At 45.0% G+C, this 19,408-nt stretch overlaps 1 protein-coding gene and 1 pseudogene across 2 annotated transcripts in view; both read right to left on the minus strand.

Annotated features, from left to right (window-relative positions):
* Nucleotides 1–6,717: 6,717 nt before the first annotated feature.
* Nucleotides 6,718–8,375, minus strand: LOC311180053 (YTH domain-containing family protein 2-like; annotated as a pseudogene). The gene has a single exon. The product of its transcript is annotated as a YTH domain-containing family protein 2-like (transcript).
* A 3,286-nt stretch (nucleotides 8,376–11,661) lies between these two features.
* Nucleotides 11,662–19,408, minus strand: part of ACSS1 (acyl-CoA synthetase short chain family member 1) — a gene marked incomplete at both ends in the record, with an annotated part of 47,184 nt that continues 39,437 nt past the window's right edge. Inside the window, 7 exons of the mRNA XM_084247572.1 lie at nucleotides 11,662–11,841; nucleotides 12,977–13,095; nucleotides 15,967–16,030; nucleotides 16,166–16,293; nucleotides 16,931–17,057; nucleotides 17,289–17,401; nucleotides 18,136–18,228. Of these exons, the coding sequence (XP_084103698.1) occupies nucleotides 11,662–11,841; nucleotides 12,977–13,095; nucleotides 15,967–16,030; nucleotides 16,166–16,293; nucleotides 16,931–17,057; nucleotides 17,289–17,401; nucleotides 18,136–18,228 (824 nt within the window). The remainder of the gene's footprint in view (nucleotides 11,842–12,976; nucleotides 13,096–15,966; nucleotides 16,031–16,165; nucleotides 16,294–16,930; nucleotides 17,058–17,288; nucleotides 17,402–18,135; nucleotides 18,229–19,408) is intronic.

Raw genomic sequence — 19,408 nt, forward strand, 5'->3', positions numbered from 1 at the left:
TGGAGGAGAAGCTGTCCAGTACACTGTTGGATGTTTAGCAGCACCCCTGGCTTCTAGCCACTTGATGCCAGGAGCATCCCACCCAGTCATGATAATCATTAATGTCTCGACATTATTACCATTTTGTCCGCTGAGAAATAAAATAGTCCCTTATTGAGTACAGTGAGTTAGACTAGCCAGAATCCACCTACCCCTGATTCTAAGACCGGGGTTGAGGCCCACTTCCATTGAAACTGGCTCACATTGTGGGAATTTATCCAGGTTCTGTCTGCATTGAAGAGGCAATGATGTGAGATAGGCAGACAATAATTACCTCACAGTGAAAAATAGAAATACATCCTATTTCTAGTCTGGGCTTTTTCCCAATCCCTTGCTATTTCCATTTTTTCACAGGCATCTCCTAAAAACCTTCCATATACTTCCATATACTTCCATATACTTCCATATACTTAGCTACAACAAAACAAAGGTGAAGTAAACCAATATGCAGGCCTGTTATAATCTGAGAGAGCAGATAAGCATAATAACCAAAATAAAACAAGGCCACAGCAGAACTGTACAGTACCTTGGGGCTATGAGGAACAAGGTCCATCAGGTGAAGTGACCATATAAGGCTTTCTGGAAGAAGTGATCTGTGAACCTGGACTTGGATGAATAAAATTATAACAGGCAGGTTGAGGGAACGGGGAAAGCAAAGAAAAAGGATAAGAGGGAAGTGTGGCTTGCCCAGGGGGTGGTCAACAGGGGATGATGATCAGGATAACCTTCAAAATACAGCCCAGGTAGGACAGTGGAGAATGTAAATTTAGAGACTATAGACTAGCTTTTATATTCTTAGAGATCAATCAGTTACAGAAACAGATGTCTATAGAAGACAGCCTAAGATGAGGAAGTGATTGATGGGAAGGATATGGGGCCTTCTTACGGGATCTGAGTGAGGAAAGGACAGGCAAGCCTCATGGGCTAAAACAAGAATCCTCTCTACCTGCCTGATGCCTCCTGGTGTTTTGTATCTGCATCACCTCCAGGATTCTGTGGCAGACCCTGGTATTTGACTGATCCCCTTCTCTTTGCCATTCTCCATTCTTATTTTCTTTTAATCCAAAAGGGCAGGTTAATTACTAAAAAGGAAGGGAAGTCAAGGATTCTTCATGAGTGGGCAGAAAGAGCTGCCTCTGAAAAGGACAGGTTTGCTAAAGAGAGGCCTGCATAGTCACACGTGCACAGGAAAGCTGCTGCCAAAAGATACATCTCTTAAAGCTAAGATGGTCATGGACAAAGTTATGACCATGAGATAAAAGCAAAAATTTAGGAATTCTTTTAACATCTAGGAAGTCGTTGCTTTTCTCATAACAGCACAGCCTGCCCTCTCATCATCCAGAGCCACAGAGTTGTGCTTAGAGCAAGAGCAGCACCTTCTGGACATGGCACACTTGAGGTCTAAAAGACAACCCACTAAAAACTCAAGGCCCTGGGTCTTGATGGGATCATTGAGCTGCTGACCCACTTCTGGCAGTCACCTACCCCCACACCGCTCACCCAGGGCACTGCTTACATAAGGAAAACACTCCCTTGTGCTGCACTCCCACTGCCAGCTAAGCAGTTTGCTCTTGTAGCTGAATGCATCCCAGCTGATATGCAGCATTGTCTGCTGGGACTTGCCCTTGGCAGAAAATTATTGCCTCAAGCCTAGATCTCCAAGACTTCTTGTGTCAAGTATCCCACACCAATTAACTATAATCTATGTGTCTGACGTTTAGATTCCTGCACTGAGAATTTGATTTCCCCAGCTTCAGCAAGGTGCGCAAGCCTGGCTGATTCTCTGTGTAGAGGACACCATCCCATGGCCCACTGAGCAGTTGGCAGGAAGCAAGAGCACCAGTGACTCAATGTGGGCACAAGCAGGGGAGCACAGGCACCCTGAATGACATCTGCCCCAGTGAGCAGCAAGCAGGGGTAGAAATAGGATTATAAATAGATTGACAAAAAAAATTGCTTTAATTGCCCTAATGAGGATGATTCTTCAGTTCAACCCAAACTGGTAGGGAAAGTACTAAGAAAGACTGAGCACTCACTATCTGCCCGAAAGAACCTAGTTTTTGGAGTGCATTTTCCCCGATGCATTTGCATCCAGAAGAAAGTTAGCAAGTGAACTCACCAGCCCCACAGTTCTCTTGGGAATCTTAACACTGACATTTTATGGTTGGCACATAACACTCTTTAATCATGTTTCATTACATGCAGAACCTGTTTCTTAAAATTAATTAATCATTTCCCTTTGGAAAATCCCCACTCTGCCTTTTTGAATAAACATACATATTTGTAAGAGTTGCATGTTTTCTTGACTCTCAGGAGTAAAGAGATGTGTGATCTTTTAGGTAAGGAATCAGGCCATGGTGTCTGTCCATGCAGAAGGCTGCTGGGCAGAAATATGGATCTGAAGAATCAGGGGGGCTGGACAATGTAGGGGAACCCAGGTTCTTGCCAAGAAAATTCCACCAGACACTAATTTGTTTCCACCTCGATGTCAGACTTCCCAATTTCCAGAATGATGAGAAATAAACTTCTGTTGTTTATAGGCCACCCAGTCTACCTTTTGTTGTTATAACAGCCTAAATAGATTAAGATAAATCCTAATCTACAACTGTACCTGGTGAGGTTTGCTTCCTGCTTCATAGATAGAGGTCTTATCACTGTGTCCACACATGGTGGAAGGAGAAACAGAATTCTCTAGCATCTCTTTTACAGGGGCATTATTATCATTCATGAAGTATCCACCCTCATCACCTAATCCAAAGGTGCCACGTACTGATACCATCACCTTGGTTGTTAGGATTTCAGCATATGAATTGGAGAGTAGGGCAGGAGACATTCATGCCATTACAGTGATCAAGCCTACTTTTTGATCCCATGTGGCCAAGGTGAGCATGGATATCCCTTTCAGTTCTATTTTTAATTCTCATCATTTTAAATATCCATTAATAACAGTTAAATAAATGCTCGAATTCAATGGCTTATTATACATAGTCATTACAAAGAATAAGTACAAAGTAATAATATGCTTGGGTCCTTAACAGTGAAATGTCTGAGTGAAAAGTATGTTTTAATTTCAGACCTCACACTTTAGGAACATTATGCAAGCCTTTCTTTTTGTGGGGGTGGCAGATTAGATTATTCAGACTCACACTGGGGAAAATGATGAACAAAATATTTAAAACATTTGGTTGAAGAAATGATGAGGTATTACTGGATCAGGATCCAGAGAATGATAGAGACCTGAGTGAATGAACCTAGTTTTTGGAGTACATTTTCCCTGATGCATTTGCAATTCCAGAAGAAAGTTGAGAAGCCAAGGCACATTTATTTTTATTGGTGTCTTAATTACTAAAACTGGAAAACAGAAATCTCCTTCCAACCCAACAGCTCATCCTGAATGAGTGGGTTTGAAAAATATGTTTCACACAGTTCCTTCTGAGACCCGGAGACAGAGCAGCAGTCAGTCGCACACCATGAGGACAGCTCCATGGTGCACTAGCAATGGCCTCACATCCTTTCTTCACACCTGTTCCTGGAATCACACTCCCAAATGCGTCACTTGCATATGACCCTTTATCTCAACTCTGCTTTCAGGCCATCAGGCTAAGACAGTAAGCGACAGAGAAAATGGAGCATGAGAAGTTCCAATATTTGGGAAGTTTGGGGTTCTCAAAAAAGAAGAGAAAAGGGGCAAAAAGTATTTAAAGAGCTAATGATTGAGATTGCTTTCAAAACTTATATCAATGGACATCAAACCACACATCCAGGAAGCCCTACAGAGCCCACTCAGGATAAATAAGTCAACACAAAACAATACCACAAAAACCAAAGTTGGTATTCATAGACCCAAGAATGAGAAACTTACTTATTTTAATCCCACTACACAGCAAAATTCCCAGACAATAATGAAGGCAAACTTAGGTAACTCAGACTAGAGGTCATTAAAATTCAGATTGGCATCCCCCCACTCCCCTCCCTCCAAAAAGCCAGTGTGTCAAGGCAGGCTTTTTTAATTTTTTTTTTTTTGGTCTAGATTCAGGCAGCTTCTTTTCCCTATCCAAGAATGACTGATCCGTAGAGAGCTACTCAGAGTTCAACAGTAAGATGCCTTTAAAAATCATTTTAAAATAATACAGTAGAACAACGCAAATAAAATACTGTTGCTAGTCCCAAAGCTCTCCTACTTATGGGCCATACCTTTGGATCAAGGGTGCAGGTAGTAACCATCGACCTCAGAAGATTATGTGAGGGTGGGTGGGGTAATGCTTGTAGAATCTATGTAGGCCCCGAAAGTCTGTCTGTCCTAGTCCTGATGGTGGGTGTCATAACAGCATTTGACACAGTGGTAGGAGTCAGCTCTTGTGAGGACTAACAGCTCACATAATTCTACAGTTGAGTCTCCTCTCCTCCTGGGGTGGAGGAGATGGGGGATGACTAAGAGCACCCTTTCTGCACCATAAAGTCAGCTGCTGGGTGAACCAGGATGATCATGTGTCTCAGTCATCTCAGGATTTACCTTGGACATGAACATTAACCACGAACAAATCATGAACATTAACAATTTCTTTTTTATATTTCTATTTAATAGGGACGTATTTCCCTCCGACATTAGTCATATTGAAATTTTCCCTTTAAGCAGTGACTTTTATTCTAGCCATTTAAGTAGAAAATATTCTTTTTTATTTTTTACATCATTGTTCATTTTTAAACAATATTTGCTTCCCCCCCCATGTGTAGTCCCCGTAGAGTTTCTTTCACCAATGCACACATGCACCATCACCTCAGTCCCCTGTGCTCCTCCCTCCCTCCCTCTGATCCCTCTCCCTCCTCCTCCCCTGCAGGATGTCTCTGGTTTATAATTGTCTGTTTTTGTTTTGTTGTGTTTTGTATTGCTATTATTTTTTTTACACTGATGTCTTATTTGGTTCCCCTATATTCCTCCTGTAATTCTTTTTTTTTTAAAGATTTATTTATTTATTTATACAAGCACTGGGTACAATCAGAAGAGCGGGAGGGTGATAGGATTCACCAGAGCCAGAGCGGGGAACAGAACAGGCAGACTGACGAAATATACTGCTGAGGGGAGCAGCGGGCGGCAGGAGAGGTCTGCACGCCATGTGGGACCCTTGCCGTGTCCGGGGATCGAACTGTCGCTGCAGAGGCTGCTGGCAGCTTCGCAGGCCAGCGCTCAACCACTGCGCCACCAGGGGAGGCCCTCCTATAATTCTTAAAAGAATACTGCATCCTTCTGAATCTGAATATCATCTGCCTTATACTTATGATTATTGCAAATGTAATATATACACTGACTGGGTGACATAGGAAGTGTTCAAACCAGCCATCTCTGAACCCCAGTGTCACCCCTTCTCTGTGTGACACCATAACACTAGATGTCTCACCTCTGCACTCATAGTAGCTACCTGATCATCTCTGCTCATCAGCATTGACTTGGGTCTTTGTGAGAACATTTCAGTTATGACAGAAAATCCAAAGCTGCTAGTGAAGTCCAGGGGCAGGGTAGGCCTAGTGGACCTACCCCAGCCTCCATGTGTCTCCCCTGGTGCTCCAACCTCAGCTAACACTGCCCTGTGCCAGCCAGAAGGCCTCCCACTCATCTCTGCTTCCTGTCTTATCCATTGGTGAAGTAAGAACAGTGGAGCAGCAACCTCCTGGTCAGTGCGGGGGCACTTGATGGCAGAAGGTGGAGGCTTTCAGACTCTACCCCCTGAGTAGGGGTTGCAGGGAAATAGGGGTGGAGCTAGGACTTTTGACAGAAAAACCTGTGTAAATAAATCCTGTTATTATTGTTTCTCCCCACTTGTCTACATTTGGATCATTTGCTACATTCTTTCACTTTTATGCTCAACAGGATCTCATGTTTATTTAGAAGTGGTTAATGGTAAAAAGAAAGGGAATGTCCTTTTCTCATTGGCTGAGAAACACTCACTAACATGTTTTACAATATTTTTCTCTCCCAAAATGCATTTTTGTATGCATTGCCCGAACAAGCTATTGCCCCTGTTCATAGCTCTGAAATCAAATTAATCCTGACTTAATCAGTATAATGTACAAGAACAGAATATCTCTTAGGACTCCTAGAACTTTACTTTGAGTAACAAAGGATCAGAAAAAATGAACCACCCTTAAAGACACACACTTGGGAAACACTTAAATTCTCCATAGAAATGTCTTCTTCACAAAAATGTTCTTTCAGAAAAAAAAAAAAAATTCCCAGTATTTGGGGGTGGAGGCCCAAAGCCTTCAAAATTCAAGTGTTCTCCAAGTACGAATGCCAAAATGAGAGGCAGGAAAGGGTTTAAAAATTAGGGAAAACTATATGTACTTACAGACTTTAAAATCCAAAAAATATAATAAAAAGACCAAAAATAACAAAGCATTATGCTCTGAAATCACAACCAAAACCAATTTAGAGACATTTTTCACCTAAACTACCTAGAGGATTTTTGTTTGTTTAGTTTTTTTTTTCCCTATTTTTTTTTTTTTCATTTTGCAGTTAAGTCCTATGTCTTTTGTGAAATTCCAACCTGCAGGCCTGAAGTCAGTGAAATTAAGAAAAAAGTCCTGATTCTCTTGAAGATCATTTTTTTCCTCTTAGGATATGCAGATGCAAACTGTTGCTGCAGTCTGTGCCTTTTTTTTCCCATGAACTTGACATTCCTTTTAAATACTTTCTTCTTCCTCTTGGCCTATCTCATAGTGTGAGAAGCCATCAAAAATGAAAGTGGTGTGTTTGTATCTGGCGTGATTTTCAACACCTGCTTAGCCTTTTCCTGAGGCACTTGCTGAGTGTCCCTGGAGTTGGTCACTGGTTTATTCTTGTTCTCTAGGTAAATGTGTTGCAGCTGCCTATTGGGAACATTCTTCACAAAAATCCTCCTGACATCAAAACAACACTTCCATTTGTCCGGGGACCACACACCTGCACATGTATTATAGTCCACAGCAGATTTCATTTCTGCAACGCCCCTGAAGTGTCCACTGGCACTGACACTGAAAAGTAAGTAAACAAGGCCTTCCCCGTTCATGGAGCAATATGCAGCATCTGGTTTCTTGTGATCATGCTCTGTGCTGTACCAGATATTATACTTAATGGATTGGTGAATATCATCCTCAGAGTAGCACTGACTGATGAAAACCTGGCCATGTTTCAAATGCCAGTCAAAATCCTTGGGGTTATTAATGGGCCACAGCTCCTCCAACATTGGGTGAGGTTCTAAAGGTGTAAATCCAAATCTAGACTGTGACTGTCCTACTCCATTACCATCCACCCCATTATGACCGAGCACACTGCCACAGTTCCAAGGTACTACCCAGCAGGTTGCTTGAGCAGTCTGTTGCTGGACTGACAGCTGGGTAGGCTGTGGTGGGGGTGGGGGCAATGGTTGTGCCTTTGCCCTGCTGATGTCTGAGCCACTAGTGGGCGATTGACAGTATGATCACCTACAGGCTAGGGAGACCCCTGGATTGGCTGCTGACCTATATTCTGAGCCAAAGCCTGTGAGGGTGCTTTTGCCATAGAATCCTTATTATCCCAAGTTCCAACATCTACATTATGCTTTATTGGGGGGGTTGCGAGGGGGGAAAACTTGCAATGCCATTTTTGGTCTTCAACTTAGGAAAGCCTGTTTTGCAGGCTTGCTAGCAATATCAGCCCAAGATACTGGTTTTGGAGGAGAAATGGTAGCTGGAGGCAAACTGCTGGAAGTGATGATGTTACTAGTAATGATGCACTACCAAGAGCAGAGCCTACTGTTGGAACATTGCTTGCAACTTCAGTGCTGCTCACCTTCAATGCTGCCATCCCTTGGTCTACAGTATTCATGCCAGGAGCCTTATTGAGATTCTCCCTGGAAAAAGCTGATTGTCCATCAATCATGGCCCACCTAAGGGTCTAGGTGCATAAGCATAACTGCCACTATATCTAGAGCTCAGAGTAGACTGTCCCCGAGAACTGTTATTTTCCCAAGCTGAGAAGTCAAGCCCTCTGGGAAAGAAATTAAAACCACGCTGACCAGGATATGGAGGACTACCTAGGACTCCTGCATCTGGTAGAGAGTGATGTTCTCCATTGCTCAGCTATCCACAGGAAGTTAGGGTATGGCTCTGTCACCCCCAGCTTCACCCAAAGAATAGGAGAAACCAGTGGAGGGACTGTAGTGACTGTGTAAACAGGAATCTAACATGGCAGTGTGTACGTTATTAGGCCTCAAGGATGGTTCAAAATCATCATTTAATCCATCCTTTTGATGTATAGATGCATTTTGTACTTTGTTTCCTTGACCTTTTGGTCTCTGCTCCAAAAGGCTACTGGCCAACATGGCTCTTGGATGCTTGTGGGTGGTGACCATGGGTGGTGACGGGGCAGACTCCCCTCAGGGCCCAGGTGGCAGCTGATGAGCACTGGTGGTGGCAGTAGCAGGCAGCTGCAGCTTTTGTTCCTGACACTTGGGAGCACTGGCAGATTCAGCAGAGAATCAGAGCATTCATTTGCTACATTCTTAAGCACAGGTGAGGGCCCACCAACAAGGTCAACTGGTATCGCCCCAGGTTTGCTCCTTTTCCATTTGACCTCCAAGCAGTAACCCCCTCCCCAGGGGTAACTTTGTGCTGTTTCCCCATGACTCTGACAGTGCCACATGGTCAGACCTTTAATGTTCACTTAGACCAGGACTGTGATGCTGGGAATGACCATCACAAACTTGGTGGCCAGGGTGAGTCGCTGACAAAGTGGTCCCAGGGTGGTGTTACCAAAGAGGGTGGACAGATAACCTGACTTGTTGAAGGTATATGTGTGTTCCTTTCATAATAACCCTGGGAGGAATGTGTGGCTAGACTATTCTAGTAGCAGCAATCTTGCTGTGACTTCACTTGGCATCGAGAGGTTCAAAAACTTGTCTTTCCCCAGTGAGTTGTCTACCCATGCATACAGAACCTACCTTGGCTGGGCACCTGGGAACCCTCCCATCCTCCTTCCCCTCATCCCTGGGGCACTGGAGCAGACACTGTTCTAGGAAGAGCCATCCTGGAACCTAGTCTGGAGGCAGCAGTCAGTCCAGGCTGCATAGGTTTGGGGGCCTTCATTTCTCACTCCTCACCACCCCAGTTCAATATGTTCTACTCTTAAAATCTGCTTCACCAAAGCAGAGTTAGGCTGGGAAAGAAAAAACAAGAAGTGAATTCACACGGCATCTGGAAGGTTCTGTATGGGAAAGGCATACAGATAGAAGGAAAGCTATAGTGCAGCTATATGTAGCTCATAGGTGAATGACCCAATCACTAAGTGAGAGAAAGGGGAAGGGATTCATGGAGAATGGGATGCACCCTAAAAAGGAAACCCAAGTGAAAAGGGAGGAAAGAGCACAAGAGTCTTTGGTGATGGTTCACAGGTGTCTTGGTGGTGGGAATTTTATGGGGACAACACCAGAGAGGAGAAATCAAACATTGTACAAAAATGAACAACGATATAAAAAGATATAAATATTTTTTTAAATAATAAAAAATAAAAGAAGAAAGAAGGAAAGGGAGGGAGGGACAGAGGGAGGGAGTGACGGAGAGAGGGATGGGGGAAGAAATTTGCTTCACATTCAGTACAGGAGACCAGAAATCTCATCCTCCACATCTGGAGTAAGGATGATCTGGATTATGGGATGTCTCTCCCAGGCAAGCTGGTGCTTCTCAGGTAAGTAGTCTGTGATACTGATTCTGGTTGCCTAGAGATTTCTTGTGCTTCCTCACCCTCATCAAGTTTTAGGCTGACACTCACCACCAGAACTCTATGTGATGATGGAAATGTTTTCTCCATGTTGTCCAATCTGGCAGCTACTGGCAGGGTATGGCTACTGATTATATGAACTATTGCCACTGCTACCAATGAATGGAATAGTTTATTCTATTTTGGTTGCATGTGTCTGTCTGTGTGTGTGTGTGTGTGTGTGTTTACACAAATACGTGGCTGATATAGTGGACTGAACAGTAATCTAGACACAGGTAAATTTACCAAGTACAGTCTGAGATAGGTGACTCCTTGTTGAGCATCTATAAAATGATAGAATTTTTAAAGTGTTTTCTTTTGAGTGAATTCAGCAACAAAGAACAAGCATAATTTGATTAAAAACATCACGACAAAAAGAAGAGAATGAACAAAATAAAATTTTATTTCAACTGCCCTAGCGAACACTCAGACCCTGGTTACTGTCTGAATTGATATCTAAGCCATTTTATAAATAGTTCCATAGCTGTAGTCTGCCAAACCCAACACAAATGCAACAAGTCTGGGCACATGGTTCTCTGTTGCCAAGAGCTGTAACAGCAGACCATCACCTTGTATCTATGCTACAGACAACACCACCCCATTGGGGGCCCTAGGTGTATCTACCTAATCATGAAGAGGCCAGCACAGCCAGGGCCCACAGTACATGTTCAGCTTCAGGGTGCTATATCCCATGGGACAAAGATAGGAACAACCTTTCTCCATCCGCAAAGCCCAGTCCAGCAGGCTACTTCACCCGCATCCCACACCATCAGCCCCTGCATACTTCACTAATGAAAGAGCACTTTGTGACCAACTGCTCTCATCATCTTGCTAACATTCAGAGGACTTAAGGCACATTAAAAAATAGAGAGAGAGACACCAAGTCTTATCACTGGCCCGCCACGGTTCTCATGCCCTACCCCAACCACAGGAGGAAGGTCAAGAGGACAGTGCAAGGACCCACTTCTAGCCAAATCATGTTCTAACATGTCACCTGAACTTCCGCTGACTTCCCTGGACAACCCCACATACTAGAACATACTGATCACCCATCAAGAGGAATCCAAGGTGGGGAGGGGTGTCTTCCCAGATTGCAGCTAGGAGAAACAGAACACATGACTGGAGTGCCTTTAGAACTAGAAGGCGGGCACGTTCACACTACCACTTTTAAGAGTTAGTTGCACTGTACACAGACCAGGGGAAGTATAAATACACACCAAGAGAAGATGCTGCAAGCTTGAAAGTTCTCAAGATAGCTGTGTTTAGACAGAGGTACAAACGTTCCCAATTCAGACTTGCAGATGCTGCCAAATGGTAATTAAAAGCACACCCTCAGGTCATCCCACGATTCCCCAGGAGTGGAGGCAAAAAAAAAGATTTCATACCGCTAAATGTTACAAGCATGTACAAGTAAATCCATACATTACACATGTTTGCTTGCACACAATTCTTCCAAAATATAAAAGTATAAAAATAAAATCTCTGCCTTTTGTATCTAGAAATACCTAGGGGGGACATGATTGCACCCTTGGGAGGGTTGTGTGGCTAGACACTTAGGGGTCAGTCATCTGAGCAGGCATACCTAACTGGGTTTTTCACCTTGCTGGGCTGTCTAGAGAGGACACAGAAGCAGAAATGACAATGACTCTTCATTCCAGGAAACCAAATTCAGGGCAAATGGAACAAATGCTGACCGTTCCTCCTCGTGGGTTCTCCAACAGCAAGGAGGAAGGGATTCCAGCATGGACTTTGCATGGGGGCAGTGTGGATGTGCTGGAGGGGGCAGCCAACCTGAGAGCTACGTTCTAGGACAAGTTCGAGGTTGAGGCGCAGAGCCAGGGCAAGGCGTGGCCTCACTGAGCAGCAGCCCGCTTGTCTTTGTACTTCTGGTAGGTGCTCAGGATTTCTGTGATGACGCTGGGGTCCTCCAGGGTGGTGGTATCCCCCATATCCTGAGCTCCATCGGTGATTATCTTCCTCAGGAGTCTCCGCATGACTTTTCCCGACCGAGTTTTTGGAAGACGTTTCACTACCTAGCAAGGAAGGGGTGTAGCTTTAGCGTTTGAGGTGGTTGCCAGACTCCCAACCAGTATCCAACTGTATGGAGATAAGAAGGGCTCTACTCAGGGGACCACCCTTTTACTCGGGACTTGGTAACCTTGGCTGCTGTGTAGGGCCCTGCCCCTCAGAATGGTGTGGCTGTGGTATGGTTTTATCCTCCTATAATCTAGACCTAAAGCTGTAATCAACTCAACCTTTAGTCATGCCGAAGCCCTTCACCAGGAGGGTCTGCACCCAGCTCCTCAAGGTTTACCTTACTACAGAGACCTGTTTCTCTGGTCCGATGCTTGTGAGTGCTGCAGGTAGCAACAGAGCTAAACACGTGCCTTGGCATTTCTTTTCCATGCCCTTGTCTGGGGAATATTTGGTGAGTCTTACATAAGAGCCAAGAGCTACTTAAGAGAAAATGCTCTTACTTATTAGTGTCTGAAAAGTTAACATTTAACATTTTCAAACCACCATAGTCCATTCAATGCCAACAGTAATACATTCATTAACAGTTGTGCCCTGGGTTTTCATAGTAACCTGGCTTTAAAAGACCTAGGTTCACCTAAGGGGACTGACTCTCACCACCAACCTGATGATTGAATTTGTCCCCCCCAAGTGTCACTGAGCCACTCAGAAGATCCCGGCCAGCCAAAGAATGCTGCAGGAGAAATGTTACCAAGGAAATAGTGAAAAGCCAACAGGGGTGATGTGGAGCCCAGCTCTTCCCCTAACTGACTCCAACACAGAATCCTTCAAATAGAGGCCTGGCCATCTCTCCCTCTCTGGCCCTAAGAAATGGCCCTCTGAAATCTGTAGTTTCCACATATTTTCCTATTGATAACTTCTGATTTTCTTTCTGTACCTGTAACCAGCCTTCAGATGACACTTTGAAGAGCACCTCCTCTGGCCCAGCACCAGCCCATCCCGAGTTGGGCACACTTTTGCAGCTAGGTTTCTTTGCTACCTGTCCTCTCCCTCTCACAATGCAGCAACCCACCATCCTCACCCTCCACTCAGAGCCACAGAATACATTTTGCTGTGATGGAAGGGATCCTTGCTACGTGTCAATTGTGGGATGTGGAGAGAGAAGCAGGGTCACAGAAGGGGATGCCCACTCACCAGAATCTGGTCAGGCACAGCATACTTGGCAATCTTGGCGGCGACTGTAGATCTGAGCTCATTCATCACCACGTCTGCATCAGCTGCATCGTCTTTCAGCACAATGAAGGCAAAGGCAGCTGGAAAGAAAGCAAAGGTTTAGTTGGACCACAGCCATCTCCCAAGGGGTACACAAACCACCATAAATCTAAAGGATTTTTAAATCATGTTGGTGACCTTGAAGCAGCCACTTTCTTTACTTGCAGTCCTAAAGCTATATTACTGTTTTCATTCAAAGTGAAAGGAACATCCTTTGGGTGGGCATATGTGGCTGAGGATTGGTAGACTTATTAGCCACACCCATGAGACTATGCCTAGAAGTGTGACATGTGGCCTAACCTCATGGGTGCTATCCAAGGTGGCAGGCACTAGCACGGTGGCTATTTCAACTTAAATTGAATTAAGTCTGTGGGTCCTCAGTCACAGGAGCCACATGTAACCAGCAGCTGCCACAGTGAACAGCACAGATGAGCTCCAGCCCCACCATGGCAGGAGATGCTCCTGGGCAGCCCTGGTTGGGATCTTTGTGGGAAAGAACTGAATTTTTTTTATCCAGGTGATATGCCAGGCAGTCCAGGCCTTTACCACAGAGTTTCAGAGAAGAGAGTCAGGCCAATATCTGAGCTGGCTTGGAAGGTCCACTGAGAGAGAAGTCTGTTACGGGTTTAATCAACATTAATTAAAATTTCTGAATCACCAAAGTAACATATACTGACTACCAAATTTTTTTTTCATTTTTTTATTTCTGTTTGTTTGTTTTTATATTTTATTTTATATTTCTTCCATTGTTTTCATTTTTGCACAATGTATGCATTTTCATCTTGTTTCTATTCCCCATACAATTGCACCCCCCTTATTTTGACCCAATCCCTCCTCTCCCCCCACCCCCACCCCCACCCCGTAGTGTGTCTCTGGTTTATCGTTGCTTGTTGATTTTGATTTTTTCTTTATTATAGTTATTCTTTTTCATGGTCCCTACAAAAATTTAAAGGCTGTGAAATTATATAAAACAGACCTGTACCTTTCCTCGCTACCTTTCCTCATCAGCCCCTCAGTGAGTGTGATGGTCAAGAGCCTGCCCTGGCTCCAAGTCCCATTCTACCACTTGCTAACTGTGGTCATAGGTAGGTCCCTCAGCCACTCTGTGCTGCAGTTTTCTCCTTGTGGAATGAGGAGCTTTATAAAGTACCTGCCTCACAGTTGTATGTTGGGGTTGGGGGATGATGTCCCCTAAAAGAAGCCCATACCAAGCAGGTTGCCAGCTGCTGACCCAAATTTTAAAGTTAACTTCTGGGCATACACAACCATCTTTCAGAACCAGGTGGGACTGTACTAGACATGCTGCCCTGAAGTATTTCCTCTGGTATCTAATCAATGCCCTCCCCTGTTAATCACTGTGTTTGTATCTGTAAGGAGCTGGCCTGGCAGCGGCCTGGAGTGCTGGAGTTGATTATAGAGATGGATCAGGAAACCCTCAAGGGAGGAGGCCCCCTACCAGCCAGGAGGAGCCAGCCACACAGAGTGGCTGAGTGACCTACCTATGACCACAGTTAGCAAGTGGTAGAGCGGGACTTGGAGCCAGGGCAGGCTCCTGGCCATCACACTCACTGAGGGGCTGATGAGGGAAGATAGGGAGGAAAGGTACAGGTCTGTTTTATATAATTTCACAGTCTTTAAATTTTTGTAGGGACCATGAAAAAGAGTAACTATAATAAAGAAAAAATCAAAATCAACAAGCCAGGCTGAAACAGCCCAAAGAGGGCAATAGGTCAGACCAAATGCAAACAGGGGGAGTCAGAACAAATAAAAACACCACAGTTTGCACAGGTGTCTTTAGAGCTTACTAAGAACCCTTACTGGGTTATTCAGTATGATGACCCATCATAATCCATCTATGTTCAAATGTGTTAGAAATCAGGAAATGCGTATTTCATTATATCCACAGTGTAAAAATTATCCCCATGAGCCTGGAAGACATTAAAAGACCAGGCAATACCAGAACTGCTTAGGATGTGGAGAAGAGGTGATACGAACAGCAGATGGAAGTGCAGAGCCTTAAGCCCTGATGGTCACATGTGAGGCTCATTCCCAGATGCACCTCCCTCCACAGTCTCCCTGTAACAAAGGGCTGACAGCCTCCAGGACAACCTACAATTTTTTTTAATAAGCACCTAAATAAATTTTAACTTTACAATGGGTCAATTGTAAAGTAAATAATGAAAACAATAACATACAAATGTGGCAGGAAGGCAGATGACACGTGAGACATGTGAGGACCCTGGATATTCCTGAAAGCTAGAGGGAGAGTGCCCAACCCCAGACCACTGGCCACTCGGAGCAACATAGGCTCCATGAGTATCCAGGTTACACCCAGCCAGGCCATGTGGCCACTATGGACCTAGCATTACAACACTCAAGCGCTCCTGCCCCTTCCCAGACTGATCCATTTAGAAAAACAGTGGACTTTGGAACAACTGTGTCCTCAGTAAAGCCCATTCTGATGATTCGTTGCCCCTGCACACAGATATGCAATGGGAACCACAGATCAAATTCCTCCCACAAAAAGTCATAGAGCAGCAGAAGAGCTCACTCCAGGATGCACTCAGATCTGCTGGTGTGGCAGCTGTTGAGCTGGCCCTGGGCACTATGACCCACACTCGCAGACACACTGAGTAGCAGGCACCACCATGCATCGAAGCGGGAAACTCCCAAACTCAGTTGAGGGCCAAACGGGGTGCAGCTGCTCAGGGATAGTGTCTTCAAACAACAGTAGAGCTAGGGCATTTCCAAAGTATGGCCCTAGTCTAACATGCTGTTCCTTACCCCAAAACTCCATGTAAGAGAAATGAAAACCAATAGTTTGACCCAAAAAAACTCTTGCCACCGCCCTCTGGATTCTATTCCTTGCACAGAGATCAGGAATGGAGAGGAGTTCCTTCTAGGATTCTCACCTTCTCCTTTGATGTCATGGGGGTAGCCGATGACAGCGGTCTCGGGCACTGCTGGGTGGTTAGCCTGCGCATAACATAACAACAAGGCAGAATAGGCAGGAGGTGAGATTCTGACCCAGAGCACAGATCACCACCCAACCTGAGGCCAGCAGCAATCTCGCTGAGATACTGGAGCAAGGAAGGCCCGAGCCATGCTCACCATTGCATCCTCGATCTCTGCAGTCCCCAGTCGGTGGCCGCTGATGTTGATGACATCGTCCATGCGTCCTGTGATCTGGTAATAGCCGCCCTTGGTACGGTAGGCCCCATCTCCAGTGAAGTAGTAGCCTACATCACAGCAAGGGGGCTCAGCACCAGCACAGAGCCAGGCCCACCGGGCTTCCAGGATGGACAATGGGACTTGCCTTCCAACTTTGCTCTCCAGAAGCAGCTCTGAAGCTGGGCATCCTGACTCCCCACCTGCTGGTCCTCCTGCACCCCCCTCCCACCTCCGGGGCTTCTAAATGATGTCCTATAGCTACGTCCTACTAAAATGCAGATGCTCAAAGACAGCAGACTGTCCCTGATGTCCAGCTGCAAACATCTGGAGCAGCAGATAATTCACTTGAGCCTCCCAGAACAGTGAGTTTCCCTCACAAACTTGATATTGAGGATGATTGGTTCCAACAGACACACTGTATAGCTAGCCAACCAAGTGACTTAAAGCAAACTGGGGGAAGGGGAGAGTAAACCAGAAGAAAACTTACAGCCACCTTGATCATTTTCTAAGGTGGCTTCTTTTCATTGTGGAGACAAGGAAAGTCAGGCAGGCAAACAGAAAGTGGCAGAGCTCAAACACCTGCCTTATATTCCAGGAAACTTAGTTAAGGGTGCTTGTGAGTGTTTCCTGGAATATGCTTCCAGCAGTGGGGATAGGGATGGGAGAAGAAGAGGAAGGAATGACCAATCTGCGTGGGCTGCTCACCTGGATAAGCCCTTAAGTAGGCATCCATGAACCGCTGGTGGTCTCCGTAGATGGTCCTGGCCATTCCTGGCCAGGCGTGGGAGAGACACAGAGCCCCAGAGACATCCCCGCCCTTCTTGATGTTCCCCTAATGACACAGGACATAGGTGTGAGAGGACAGGCAGATCCAGCTCAGAAGCAAAGAGCTCACAGTCAGTATTGTTCTGGCCTGGGGCAGGAAAATGACAAGCTTGTCCCCAAAGGAACTGTTCAGATCTTTTTCCCTCTGCAAGGAACTGGCCTCATAGGGATTCTGAGGAGGCCCTGGGCTCACCCCCATGAAGTGACTTTATCAACTATCTGTGAGACCTTTACATACCTTCTCATCCATGAGAACTGGGACGATGCCAAAAAAGGGCCTCATGGCCATGCCGGGGATGATTTCTGCCCCTTCTTCCGAGGGTCGAGGTGCAATGCAAATGCCACCCGTTTCTATACAGAAAATGAGGAAGAAATACCAGCTAGAGTCTAGTGACACATTTATCCAGTTGGTGCCTGACATGTAGCACTCTACCCGAGTAGGGGGTGGGTAGCACAGGAATTGAGCTATTCATAATGTCTCACTTCCCAGCTTCTTGAAGGACAAGGGCTCAGAGGGCTATATTTCTCATATCGAGGTGGGCTCTTACCCCAGACATACTAATAAATCAGATGTCCAAGAAAAAAGGGAATAAGCCAAACAAAGTTCCTTTCCCATCAAAATTTAAATTTAGACTTATGGGCCTTTAAACCATAGGGTACATCCCATCAGAAGTACTTGAGTTCAGAAAGTGGGCCCTAAGGAGGAAATGCACATAAGTTGAGCACCCACTAGTTTTATCATCTTCTTCCATCCTCACCCGGAGCCTGAAGGCAGCACCCCCAACTCCCATATACATATGAGGAAATCAAAGTTTAGAGAAGCCAGGACACATCCCATGTCTACAGCTGGACAATGCAGCCAGGCTTCACCTGTGATCTTTCTCACTCCAGACACCAGGTTTTCAATTCCATGTATGTTGAGGGGCTGCGGCTTTAGTGGTTTCGGGCCCAGTTCAGGTAGCATAGTGTCACAAGGGACCCCCCACGCTGGGTAATTAGCTTGTGCTCTCATTTCACTAACATGGAACACAGGTGTCATCAGTGAGCCCCATAGAGCCAGCCCTCCTCCTTGGGCATATGCTCACCTGTCTGCCACCAGGTGTCCACGAGGGTACATCTGCTGTCTCCCACCACCTTATGGAGCCAATCCCAGGCCTCTTGGTTGATTGGTTCTCCCACTGAAACCACACACACAGAAGGATATTAACAGTCTTCAATGAACTTGAACCCAAAAGGAAAAGAGTTTTAAAGAGAATAGCTCTATAATTTTCCCTAAGGACAGAACAGGAGACTTGAGAAAGCTGTGAGATCTATCATATTTGTGACCATCCAAGTTGTACAAATTACAATGAGATATTTTCACCATCAGAGAGTCAAAGATCAAAAAGTTGACAAGAACGTGGGGAAACAATGTCACACACACTGTAAGAATATAATTTGGTGCAAAGTGTGATACACAATGGGCTAATAGAACTGCTTTAGGCAACTCTTTGGGGTAGACTCTAGTAAGGCTAAATATGTTTATTTTACCACTCCTGGCACATACCCCACAGGATTGAATGCATGTATCCATGGAAAAAGAGGACACATATAAAGATGTTCACAGCAGTCCAAAACTAAAACAGGCCATCAAAAAGTAAGATGGATGAATAAACTGTGACTTACTCATGCAGATAAATCCTGACAGCATGAAGGAGAGCAAACCATTGCTACTCACAACAGGGATGGACCTCAGAGTTAGGGCCCCACCAAGGCAGCAGGCTCATGCTATATAAGCCTAAGTGTATATAGTTCAAGGACAAGCAAATCAGTCCATGCTGAGAGTGGTCAATGATTGGTGTGATTGGAATTAGTGGGAAGGGGAGAAGAGAGCCTCTAGAGACTGGAAATTTCTCTGGCTTGATCTGGGTAGTGGCTGTGAGTGTGTGTGTGTACATATCTCTGTATGTACATCAATACTTGCACATTTCAGATATTGTATATATACCTCAGTGGATAGGGGAAAAGTGTTTATATCCTATAACTCTACAATTCTCAGCTATGTCCTGAATATTTGTGTCCCCCTAGAATTCGTGTGTTGGAATTCTAACACCCAAAGATGATAGTATTAGGAAGTGAGCTTTTGGGAAGACACGGTCTTCATGAATGAGTTTAAGTTCTTATAAAAGAGATGCCAGAAAAGGAGAGGGCTGTGAACCAGAAAGAGGGCCCGCACCAGAAAGCAACCAGATTGACACTCAGATCTTGGAGTTCCAGCCTTCATAATTGTGAGAAATAAATTTCTGTTGTTTGTAAGTCACCCAATCTGTGGTTGTGTGATAGCAGCCTAAACACATTTAGAAACACCCTAATGAAACA

This window comes from Talpa europaea (assembly GCF_964194135.1).
Source record: "Talpa europaea genome assembly, chromosome: 11".
Taxonomy (NCBI): domain Eukaryota; kingdom Metazoa; phylum Chordata; class Mammalia; order Eulipotyphla; family Talpidae; genus Talpa; species Talpa europaea.